At 45.6% G+C, this 13,221-nt stretch overlaps 1 protein-coding gene across 1 annotated transcript in view; it reads left to right on the top strand.

Moving 5' to 3' along the window:
* The window catches only part of LOC119433123 (nuclear pore membrane glycoprotein 210-like), a 78,058-nt gene that overhangs the window by 51,341 nt on the left and 13,496 nt on the right, over positions 1–13,221 (top strand). The window contains 4 exon segments of the mRNA XM_037700264.2: positions 898–1,042; positions 1,361–1,536; positions 8,451–8,938; positions 12,517–12,657. Of these exon segments, the coding sequence (XP_037556192.1) occupies positions 898–1,042; positions 1,361–1,536; positions 8,451–8,938; positions 12,517–12,657 (950 nt within the window).

Here is a 13,221-nt window from a genome sequence, read left to right as displayed (position 1 = left end):
ACGAAGTCCTGCCAAACTACGTTGTGGCTCATAACCAGTTCCGTGATTTCAGTACGTAAAAGCCCAGAATTTTAAAGTTGTCAAACAGCGAATATCTTATTTAAGCTGACCCACGGTTCAATGCCGGTCTCATTATGTTTGAGTTGTAGCGCTGACAGTGTAATTGTGTTGGTTGCACTATCTTTATAAACCATTGTTGGCTGTTATAATCACCACTCTTCCATCATCATTGTTGTCTTCTTCATTTCCATTGTTGCTGTCATGCTGTTATTGCAATAGTCAGGTTAGCAACAGGCTATGTTTGGGTAGCTGTCCACAACGTTTTTAAATTGCCGACCATACTAGGTTTTGCCAAAGAATTCCAAGACCTGGCCTGTGCTAGTGATGTTACCACTTGTTCCCAATCACTTGTTTCTTAAAGTGCTTCTTTGAAGTTTCACATAATAATTCTGAAAAATTGTATGAGCAATTATTACTGCTATACATAAATTGAAAACACCAGGGATCAGGCTATAATTTTATGTATCGCAGTGTAAGTTACGACTACTACGTCTTCCAATAAAATGTTAAAACATAAAAGAACTACAAATGAGCACATTTCTAACGGTAATCAAAGAGTTCAAATTGATTGCAGTACAGGTTTCACTTTCTGCTGTGGTTCCTGGGACATTGCAGTCATACCTGGTGAGACCGAAGTTTTGTGAGACTGGCTTTACGGTGTTTGTATAGAGCACCTGCTGGATAAAAACATGGCAGTTGAGCTTAACTTACTTCACTGCCTGATAACTTGTTATATCAGTCAGCGGTGGAGGCTAAATTTGTGATCCCTTTGGCAACATGATTTGCAGGTTGTGTGTGTGGACAGCAAGTGAAATGCCTCTGCCCATTGGCTTGCAGGGAGCCATCCTTAGAGCCCATGGAGCCCAGTGGCATGTCTGTGCGACTGGAACGGCAACCACCCGTGCTGCATGCCCTGTTGGCCCCTGGCTCTGCCCTGCTCTCGGTCCGACGAAAGTCGCAGCAGCGCATCTATCTGGTCCAGGTGGGTCAAACACATTTGGTGCCTACCTTGAACTACTCTCCAGGGCGAGTTTTAAATCCTGTCCTCATTCAGCTCAAGATTTTGCAATGGAAAGTCAAGAAAGTCGTTCGAAGCAAAGAAAAGGAATGGTTTAGACAAATCCGTGTACTGATAGCTGCTATACTGCATAAGCGTTGTAGTGTCAACGAGTGCCCGTCACCAAAGCAACAGGGAATCGTCACATTGGCTACCACGTGCCGCAAGGGCAAAAGCGTCACTAAATGTGCACTAATTGAGAATATGCCGTGAATAGTACACACGGGCGTCCTCGAATTGCAGGTGGACACTGTGGCGTACGCTCTGGTACGGCCAGTCGGTGGTGAGCCTTGGGGTGCCGTCGATGCGCCTCTGTCTTTGCCCGTTGGTCTGGAGCTCGTGGTGGAGGTACTACTTTACAACAGTCTCGGCCAGCGCTTCCACGCGACCAACCTAACCATGGAGGCCCACAGCTCCCGGTGAGTGGCTTCCGTAGCATAGTGACAGGTTGTGTACAGGTCCTTGAAATCCTTGAAAACCATTGAAATTGAAAAGTGCGTTTTCAAGGCCCTTGAAAGTCCTGTCATTTTTTTCCTTCCTTGAAAATCCTTGAATTTCGTGAGCAATGCACTCTGATATCGGCATTGCGACCTCCTTTCTGTGGTAGATCGGCGTTGGTCTGACAAACTCTCCATTTCAGAAACAATATGCCGGTGTGAGCGCGTATGGTTCCATTTTGCAGAACTGCGTGGAAAAAAAAGGCTTCACTGCATCAAACCGCAAACGGAGCGAGAGATGCGTGCCGTGCTTCGGTGCTGGCTCGGCTGGCAGTGTTTACGCTGCTTTCCTCACCCTATCTTTCATTTTACTCCTCGCCCATCGGTCTGCCTTGTCCTACTTTCCCTCTAGCACGCGAGGTGAAGCTAATTAGAGAGCTACAGTAAAACCTTGTTTATTCGACCCTCGTTAATTCGGAAAGTCGGATAATTCGGACTCGTCCTCTGGTCCCGGCCAGCATATGCATTATTCAATGCAATCAAACTCTCGTTAATTTGGACATACTTGGCCGTAGATCAGGTTAATTCGGACAACTTTTGGAGCTCGGCGAGCGAGGAGTGCCGCGCAAGAACGGCGCTAGCGTTCAACCGAAACGAAGTGGCGGAGTCCGCATCACCATACTCATCAGCGGAAATTGTACATGAATGACAGCAACGCCGGAACGCTTCATGCCTATTTGTGTCTTTAGAGGCTTTATTCTTGCGTTTGCCGCAAGAGGGCTTTCATAATTGTGGAGTCGCCATCTACGATCGCATCGATAGCGGCCACGGTTGCGGCAAACAGTAGTTTCGTTTTTACTCGGTACGCGTGTCGGCCGCGTGCCTAAAAAACTGCGGAGTCGCCATCGATGATCGCATAGATAGCGACCGCGGTTTCATCCGCAGTTGTTGCAGCGTACAGTAGCTTCGTTCTGACTCGGTGCGTGCGGCGGATGCGTGCCTTCAGCACCGCGAAGTCACCGTCCATAATGCCTTTAGGGCAGGTGTCGTGGCGAGTAAATGGGGACTTTTATGACCTACTGTCAAGTCTGAGCATGCTCTTTGACGACTCCCCAGCACGAAGGGAAGATTTTAGAGCGATAACGGGGCAGAACACATTTCCAGTGAAGTTTGTAGCGCATCGCTGGGTGGAGAATGTCGGTGTGATAGAAAGGGCACTACTTCTTTGGAGCAACATCAGAAAATGCATAGAAGCAGCAAGGAGTAAGAATGTGACCCTGCCAAGGTGCGCGTCTTTCGAGAACTTGTGCGGGTTCCTCCATGACCCTCTTGTCCTAGCAAAGCTGAACATTGCCCTAACTGTTGCCATGGCTGTCAGACCCTTCTTGATTGAATATCAAGTAGGCAAACCTATTGTTTTCTTTCTGGCAAGAGACACGGAGACAGTTGTAAGAAAGCTGCTGACGAAGTTCATGAAATGCTCAATTTCGTCTGCAGCAGGGATCAGTGGCCTTCTGAGGCTAAACATTGAAGATTTGAACAAACATGTTCTACTGGAAAAAGTGGACATAAGCCACATGTGCGAGCAGATTGTCAAAGACTGCAGAGCAAGTACAAAAGATGTGTTCCAGTTCAAAATGGAATGCAAGCAGTTTTTGATACCTCGCAGATTTGACGAAAAGCAACGAGACTCTGTTTTAGCTCAAAACAGAGTTGTTGCAACAGGAAAGGAATCAGCTTCGGCTCTTTCAGAAGGGTCTAAATAGGCTGAATGATTTCTTCTATGAGCTTATGGGCTTAAATTCCTCGTGTGGCGAGCTTTGGAATGTTGTCAAATTGCTACTTGTTCTCAGCCATGGACAAGCAACAGTCGAGCGTGGGTTTAGCATAAACCATCAAGTTGCTGTAGAGAACCTCGCAGTCCTGTCCTACGTATCACAACGCATCATATGTCATGCAGTAGACGAAGCTGGTGGTATTCTGAGTGTCCTCATCACGAAGGAGCTGAGGACATCAGTGTCAGCAGCAAGGAACTGCTATGATGCACACATCGAGGCTCAAAAACAGGAGAAACTTTAGGACGCTAGGCACTCACAAAGGTGTCTGATCAACGATGAGATCGACAGCATGAAGAAAAGGAAAAGGGAACTGAAAGCAGTCATCGCTTATTTGACTGTTTCAGCTTACCGCTATTCGGAAAAAGCAGAAGCATCAAATGACATTACATTTGTGGTGAAGTCCAACAGCTTGCGGAAGACTGCGAAAAGTAAAGCGGAAGAGCTGGTAAATATCACGCAGCTCATACAAGAAAAGTCCCAGAAGCTGTTGTGAACTTGTTATAGTTTATTGTGAACATTTCTATTGTGTTGTGACCACAAAAAGTGTTCAGGGCTGGAGGTTTGTTATATAATTGTGGTAAACAGTACCAAGCTAATACAAGAAAAGTCCCAGCAGTTGTTGTGAACATTTGTTAACTCTTTTTTTCAGTATTGTAAGCTTGAGAAGTGATCAAGACTGAACATTTTAATATAGTTGTGATGTACATTTATTTATTATAAATAAGCGCAATCAAACTATGCAGAATGCTTAGGAAATGTTTGGTGAACATTACCTAGTTAATACTAGAAACTCTCAGCAGCTGTTGTACACATTTTTTTTTTTTTTTTTTTTTTGTGCTGGGAACTTTTTTCAATATTGTGGACTTGAGAAATGATCGAGACAGGGCATTTTAAATATAATTGTGGTATACATTTATTTATAATATAGTATAAGTGCAATAACACTGTGCGGAATGTTTTGATATGTCTGATGAACCAACCCAGCTAATACTGCAGAAGCCTGAGGAGCTGTTGTGAGTGTTCATTGTGTAAACTTTTAATATTGCGGACTTGAGAAGTGATCAAGACTAGACATGTTTTACATAATTGCAATACAGTTGAACCCGAATATATCGAATCTGAAGGGAATCTAAAAAAAGTTTGATGTATAGGTAATTCGATATATAAAATTAAAATTTTATACGAAGATTTGCAAGGGGATTTTACTGCTGTTCGTTATACACAATAATTCGTTGTATGTGGGTTCGATATATCCGGGTTTGACTGTATACGTTTATTTGTTATAATATAATGGATGTGTAGCAAGACTACGCTGAATGTTTTGGAAATGTTTGGTGAACTTGCCCCGTTAAAACTGGAGAAGTCAGAGTAGCTGTTGGGAGTGTTCATTGTGTTTTGGTGAACTTTTTTTTTTCGGTATTGTTGTGAACTCGCAAAGTGATCAAGGCTAGACGTTATTAACATCATTGTGATATATACATTTATTCATTTTATTTTAGTGCAATAACACTATGCTGAATGTTTTGAATATGTTTGGTGAACTTTACCCTGCCTATACTGGAGAAATCTCAGCCACTGTTGTAAGCATTCATTTTGTGTTGTGATCTTGACAAGTTATCAAGACTAGACATTTTTATTATAATTGTGATGTACATTTATTTATTATAACTGCAATAAAACTATTCATTTTTGGAAATGTTAGAGTAAAAAAATCCTACTTTGGATGCCACTTTAAATCCTTGAAAAACCTGTGATGGGTCCTGGAAAGTCCTTGAATTTTTGTCTTGGAAACCTGTACGAACCCTGAGTGATCTGAGTTGCAATGGCAGAACAAAGCTTTATCAGTTCAATACCTTCCTTTCTTTGTAATTGGCTAAACTACTGCAATAAGTTGGAATCACATGCAACAGCCTAGTTTTTATGCCTATACACTTTACAATAAAAAAAGTAGTACATGTAACTAAACACAAATGGGTTTGATTTTTTTACCCCCAAAGGGCTGCAAAAATGTCCGGAAAATCTGGCAGTCTGAAAAAATGAATGAAAGCCTTTAACTGCACTCAGGGGTTCAAATTGCCACAGGCCTGTCCAAAATATACTCGAACCTCGTTATAACGAAGGTGAAGGGGGAGCTGAAATTACTTGTTATATCCGTTACTTCGTTATATTCATTATTGCCAATTAGTGCAGTGGGGTGCACAATTGTAAACATGGAAATGAGAAGACGGTGTTGCGGCCCGCGGAACCGCTACATGGCCATGCATGCAATGGAATTTGAATAAAACAGCAAAAGTATCTTCGGCGTGTGCAACACGCGACTTGGCACCTGACGCGACAGCCTTTAGATAGCTGCCTTCTGTCCCATTGTGATGGTCTTTCGCTGTCCGATTTTCACTTGGCTCGTCGCGGTTGAGCAGCACCTGGCACACAACACAGTGCTCCGCTGTGTGATCGAGGCAAGCGAGCGTAGCTACGCCGGTTTGGCTTGGCCGGCTCATGGCCTCTGAGAATGCACCGATGCCAATGTGATCTCGGAAGCCACGCCCAGTTGCCAGCCCGCGCGGCAGGAAGAGGGAGAAGTGAATGCTCGGCCTGGGCGGGATTCCCCAGTTTGCACCTGGGAGGTCTCTGAGGCCAGGCCTATCTGTGGCTGCCTGCGAAAAAGCACCAGAAAGAAATAGAGAAGTGAATGCACTAATCTTTTGCACCATCACGCTTAGCCGTGCAGCGTGGCACGGCTCGCGCAGCCAGGCACATGCTAGAGAGCGAGTTCATTGGAGAAGTGCAATAGTGAGCTGCCGCTTGTGCGCAGGTGCACTGCGGGGAGAAAGACCAGTGTTGCTCGATGATGTGCTCAATGCGGGAATTTTGAACTGCCATGGTGAACGAGTGCCGAACCCTGCGGAAAGCGATGTGCTACTTGGTGTGCAAAGGTCGGGTATTTTTGGGTTTCGGAGACGAATCTAGTTTGTTATATCCATTGGCAGGACAAGTTCACTTCATTAAACGAGGTTTTATATACATGGATCTCTATGGGGATTTTGAGGAGAGTTTAATTTACTTTGTTATATCTGTGGCAACACACTGCACACAAACCGGCGCAGCCTCCGCCTCGCCACTTGCTAGCCCGGCGTGACACAGCTGCATGCTGCACCACGCCTCCGATAAGGGACAGCGCCACCGCAGCGTAACTGTAGGCTTACGTCACCGACGATGGATATAAACCCAAGCTGCCATGCTCGAACGTTCCTTCCTTCGCTAACCGTTCGAGCGCACCGGCGGTATTCTCGCCCCGCCGCTGCTATTATGCTAATAAACAGTCATTATGTTTCGTGTTGGGATGCGTCCTTTCATCGACATGGCATCCCACATATCCTATATTTTGTTATAACGAGGTTCGAGTTTACTCTGAAGGCGTGCCAGTGCGCCTATTCGGCATATCAGCGCTTGTACTGCGACAGGAGACAGCTAGTGCATGCGTGCATAATTAGAGGAACAATAAAGGCAAATATTAAGTCAACGTGGATTGCTAAAATACCATCTCGGAAACCTCGCAGTGCCTTTTTTTCATACAAAGAAAAGACTTGCATAGTTAAAGAGAAAATAGTGTCTGAAGGGTCTGCATACCTTTACCGCAATTCAAATTGCCCGCCCGAGCAGGGAGTGGGGACATTGCATACACCATCACTGCCCTTTACTGCCGTCGGTGAGTAAAACAGCGCCCGACAGATGGCGCTGCTGTTTCTTGCACAAAACGCAAACATGCGGTTATGGAAACACCGAGCGAAAACAGAGCGTTGCATTCGCCGTTGCAGCTGCCCTTAAGTGGCGTGGACTCCCACAACATTACATGGACGTGGAATTCTCTGCTACTTGCAGTTTGTTGAGTTTCACGAGCCAGCAAAACTAGCACAGCACTATGTGATAACGAAACTATTGAAACACGAAAATGCAGGCGGCGCAGAGTTGAGCAAAAACAAAACCTTTCGACCACCCGCATCATTGTGAAGGGTAACATCAGTGAGTTCTTTTTTTTTTAAAGTAGAACAGGACAACTAGCATTTTCTTCCCTCTTATAATACAATGAAATAATCTTTTTATTACAAGTGGTTGAGTAGTAGTGACAGAATTATAATGAGGAGTGCCTACGTCATCGAGCTGGGACTCTAATTTTCTGGGCGAGTCTCAAATCATGTCCTGCATTTACTTCTATTTCTCGACTACTAAAGGTTTGCTCACGATAATATTGATGCCTTAGACGTTCTTGAGCATTAATATGTAACTTTAGCTTGACTTAATACTTACCTTGAGTGTCTCTTTAAAAAATACATACTGTGTCCCGTGCATGGTGTAAGAAATATAATTCAGGTGTTGACAGTCCGCCCAATGGCACGACCAGATAATGTTCGGTGCAAAACTGGTGGACGTGCTGGTGGGACAAGCATTCGTTGAGACGCCAGTATGCAATAGCCTAGGTTGCCTAGGTTACGGCTTGGCCCCGTTGACCCCTGAGCCGCAGCGCCCCCCACACAGCTGCGGCCGGCACATGTGCTACAGCCGCGAAGCTGACTTTTGGGAACTGGCATTATGCAGAATTTGACCCTTGCTGTACTTTCCACGCTTCGAAGCCATCCTCTAGGATGACAAAAATGGAATCGGCCCCAGTGCTGACAGAGGTGAATTCTTTCAATGAAAAACACTACACTGAACTTAGGAGCTTGGTAGCGAATGTTGAAGCCCTGCATTGCTGTGATGGCAGCGAGGGATTTCGGTATCCAAAATTTCGGACCTCCTTATACATTGGCTCTATAGGGATTGTAATGGTGCTGCAAAGGCATCCAAATGGGTGTGTCCAAAAGTTTTTCGTTGACTGCAGACACCATTTCACAGAAGGATGGACAAGACAAACATTGCATGCTTTGAATGTGATAGTTTTGATGCGAGTTGCAAGCTCAAATAGCATGTGGCTTCACCTTGTACCATTGCCTAAAGAACCCTCTAAACCAATTTGGCCAAACTACCACCCATGTTCACTGAACCATCATTTTGCGCACGCAGGAGTGACCTTGTGTCGGTGGAGGAGCAGGATGGTGACAGTGGTCGCTGGAAGCTGCGCGTGCGAGGCGCTGGCTGGACGCTGGTGCACTGGTCAGTCAGTGGCAGTAGCGATGCCGAGGTTCTGCTGCCCCTGCTGTCTGTGGTGAAGGACGACCTGGCAGTCTACTGCTCGTGGGCGAGCGCTTTTGGCTGCAAGCACCATTTGCTGCCGGCCACTGGGTCGCTGAGCATGGTCCCTTGCGGATCACATCAGCTGCACCCGGCTGCGCGCTGGCCCACATGGTACTGCCTGGGGGACGCTGGCCTGGCCCTGTGGACGGGTTCGCCCCAGGGACAGCTTCGACGCGCTTTGGAGGCGCAGCTAGCCACTAGAGTGCACCTGGAGATCCCCAGCCTTGTGAAGGAAGAGGGCATGCCCGTGCTTCTTCCAACTGGCCAGGAGCGCTTGCTGTTTGTTCGCTTCGATGGGCGTACCTCCAGTGTTCATGGTTGGCTTCTAATTTTGCTTGTAAAACCACTGTTAGCACCTCCTTGTCTATTCTGTGCAGTCCTGCATTGCTTTAACCCTTTATTGGAGCTGTGCTACCACTCAGTAATCTACCACTTCCACTGTTGCATCAGCTTTGAGATATTTCGAGTGTGCCATTCATAGGCATTGTCTATCAAAATAGCGAGCAAGATGTGCGGTGTGCATTTTGCACCGTCTATAACTAGCATATTTGTAGATGTCTTCCATAGCCAGCAGTGCCAACTTTCCTTGTACACAAGTAGGTATAGAAAGCTACAAGCAGGCCTTTCAGCTGTCCAGCATAGGCACTGAGCATTTCACTACGTTTGGAAAATAGACCACAGTGCTCGATGTCACTTTGATTTACGTTCTTGTCAAGTGTTTGCATGAAGCAGTAGACGCAAGCAGGCAGGTGACAGGCGACTTCTGATAATCCTGTGTGTGTCATGTTGTCCAAAAGTTTGTCACATCTAGGCTAACGCAAACCAATCAAGTGGAGCAAGACACTTTTGCTGAAGCATAAGTGAACAAGTTAGACTTGTCACTGGCAACTCCTTTAGAAAAGTATGCTTAAACTAGTAACACTTTCCACTTGGTTATCCTATAGGTTAACTTGGTCTCTTTCTTTCAACTTTAATTTTGAACAGCAATGCCCAACACAACTGTGTTTAAGGGTGCAGGCTCAGGTCTATGGAAGGTGCCTTCGCAGGGTCTGAACCCCATCTTGTGGTAACGTGGGGGTTCTTATTCTCATATGATCTCTTTTGTGAGTACAGTCGACTTGCGTTACTTTGACCCTGACTTACCCGCCGAAATCAATCAAATCATCTGGCGGGTCGAATTAAACAAGGTGCAGAAAAAATGCTCAGACACGCTGCTGATTCAATTGGATCATTATGTCTGTCCAAAATAAAGAACATAGAAATGACATTAAGTTCCTAAACAAAGCAGAAATCTAACGCACTCCCATTTCTTGAGCAAGAGAAATGGGCAAAAGTCTAATATACCGTACTTACTTGCCTAATGAGTGGACTTTTTTTTCCAACAAATATGTGCAAAATTGGGGGATGTGTTCATTATGCGGGGTAAAACGTCGAGCGATTTTTTTTTCCACGGCCACCTCTAAGCTGCAGTTTCGCCCGTAAAGAGAACCATAGATTGTGATAGCAAATGCGTAGACAACTATACGAAGTGAGGATAGTAGTTTTATTGGCCATATAAACTTGCAAATGTTCGCTAACTATGTAGATTAACAAGCATGGTGTCAGCGCGGCAGTCGCAACGCAGCAGCAGCACCGAGCGAAGTGACCTTCGTGCAGTTGTCTATCGCTTCAATGCAAACTGAGCGCCAAGAACACACAGCACGCAAAAAGCTACGAGCCGCCGACGCACCTGTAAACTCTGCCCCCAACACAGATCGCTCTCAAGATACAACCGCGTGCAGCCACCACATGCACTTGCAGCCGGAGTAAAGCAATGAGTAAGCAAATTGAGCCACGCTCGTCGTCTCCCCTCGCACGCTTTCACTTGTACATACAGCATAGATCGCACGGCGATGGCGTTATCACCCTTAGACTTTATGCGGAACCTCAAAGTGACTATTGCAATAAAACACACTTGGTTGGAAGGGGGGGGGGGGGGGTGCTCATTATGCAAGTAAATACGATATGTTGCACAGTGGTGGCCGGTTTCCTAAAGTCAGCTTCGCTGCAATAAAACTGTTGTGCAGTGAAGCATATGAAAACTGGAAGGCAGTATTGGTTTGGTATCCGATAGCATAGTGCAGGCAATTCTTGATCCAGTTTTCTTGAAAAAAACAAAAAACAAAGGCATGCTTCAAGCGGCATTCACACTTCTCCCAGGGATAAGAGGCGGGGCCATCTGTGACGTCGATTACGGTGAGCCTCCTCCCCAGTGAGCACCAAGTTTGCGTGCTACTGCCGCCCACAAATGCACGCTATGAAGGGACCACAGCTGCCTGATAAAAGTGTGACGTAGTAGTCACATAGTGTGCTCTTTGTGTCGCGGGGATGTGCATTTCTCTTTCATAACTGTAACCTGGAATTGTGAGCTACAGTTATTGCTTGAAAATCTTCCAATGGGCTGGCCGAAAATAGTCATTTTTGATGGGAGATTGAGGTGTGTTTAACACGTTCACTGTTCCCCAAGCTCTGCCGAGACAGACGCTGCTACTAAAGGAGTCACTATTGGGGTTCCCATATGGGTCGGGCACTTGCATGCTAAGTGGTCAAGTTCGAATTATCTGGCGAAGGCCAGTTTTAAGATCGAAATAATGAAAGCTTGGGCTCACAGAAGGGCATAGGCACCGGACGGGACCTTCGTCCGGGATAGCTTAACTGAAAAATTAAATTGATTGGAGTCAAATTAACGGAAGCTTACTGTATCACTTCAATGTACAGGTATAATTTCGATGGAGGCGAAATGCAAAAACGTCCGTGGGCTTGCGTTGTAGTGCACATTAAAAAACCCCAGGTGGTCAAAATTAATCCGGAGCCCTCCACTATGGTGTGCCTCATAATCAGAACTGGTTTTGGCACGTAAAACCCCAGAAAGAAGTTAATCTTTTAGACAAGATGCTCATTACTGCAATAAGGTGCTTCACTGAGTGTTTACCTCCTGCAAGTACAAGTATCTCTGGAAGTGACTGAGAATACTGCCCTGGACTATCTGTCCTGTGCACAAACAGAGAAACCCGTTCACAGGTGTTCAGTTAAAAAATTGGAGGACGCTTAAGCTTCGCCCTTAAGAGTAGAACGCGATAGGCGTTATCGAGACCCGTTCGCATCGCAACGCGCGGCTGTAGGTCTGGTAGAAATGCTGGAAAAAGGGGTTTGTTTTTTAGTTTCCTCGTAGCAGAATTAGGTTTTCTCGTACATTCAAATTACAATCCAACGCCGATTGGTAAACAATCCTACACCGAATCTGACGCCGAATGGTAAAGTCATACTTTAACATTTTCCTGACGAATTTCACTGTGAGAAGTTCAATTTTTGTTCACCAAAATCTTGCACCACGTGGAGGGCCTGCGCGGTCGGGATGGTTGGGGATGATTTTCTCCACCACCCGCATCGCACGCTGACGCCAGTTGCCAACGCCGCATTTTCTGCGACACGGGGCCCTTAACGCTATCGCGTTAAAACGGTCGTCTGCGACAGTGCAGCGTACAAGCACAGGAGAAAAATTATATGGTATTTCTCACTCTTCTTCTGAGCATCAAGTAACTTATTAATAACACATGCAAAATATTCTATTGGAAATAAGAAGCCAGTACAGTATTTTTACAAAAAGTTCTGCAGAAATTTGCAATTTTCGGGAAAGGAAATATTGTTACTCACAATTCATTTCTTGAACTAGGATTTATATTTCTTTGAGCTGCGAAGATTTCTTTGAAAGTCCCATATACTTAGGTTTCTTTTGTGGTTTCATGCTAAACTGGAAGAATACAAAGCTTTCCTCTCGAATCAGCAGTATTTCGTGCTCTTGCCTTCATATTGCCTTGACCTCATTAGTGAAACTGACTGTCTTCTGTGAACTCAGGTGAGCCTTGCACGACAGTGCTCACTTTGGAGGAGCAGGAAGATTACGATTCACCCTTCACCTGCTGGGTGCACTACAAGAATGGTACAGATGCTACGCCAGACCTGCTGGAAGTGTCGGCGGGCTTCAGCTTGGCCTATGGTGAGTGTTCCCTTCCGTGAAAGGGGGACCTCGAGTCCTTCTGCATGTTTTTTCAGTCAACCTTCCTCTTGAGTGTAAGGGTCACAAGAGCTCACGTGAAAGTTCCAGACTGATGTGCACCGGGTGTTACTGTGCAGATTGGCGTCCAGGGTTCGTAATACACGTAGTCCTTGAAACCCTTAGAAAATCCTTGGTTATCGAAATTTCATTTTTCAAACTTGAGTTTCACTAAGTGCCTAAAAATTCTTGAATTTCATTTTTACCTGAGCTTGGTGGATGTTGTTTAGATGCTTGGCCATGATGTTGTCGTTAACATGAAATCAAACTCGTAGTCCAGTCCGGTTGACAGCTTTGTGGTTTCTGGGGTGCTCTTATGGGCATTGTTGAATTCAACAGTGTTGTCCAATTCGCTATCTGAACATACCAAGCCTCTGATTGGCTCAAAATGCCAACATGGTGGAATTTGGCAACATGGCAGGTCTTAACGGTGTTTGGAATGGCGCTCCTGGTTAGGAGTGTTTAGTAGGTAGCCAGCCTATTTATGGCAGTTAGTGTTAGCTTGCT

The sequence above is a fragment of the Dermacentor silvarum genome, chromosome 11, assembly GCF_013339745.2.
Source record: "Dermacentor silvarum isolate Dsil-2018 chromosome 11, BIME_Dsil_1.4, whole genome shotgun sequence".
NCBI classification, from domain to species: Eukaryota; Metazoa; Arthropoda; class Arachnida; order Ixodida; family Ixodidae; genus Dermacentor; species Dermacentor silvarum.
This window is presented reverse-complemented; position numbering and strand designations above follow the sequence as displayed.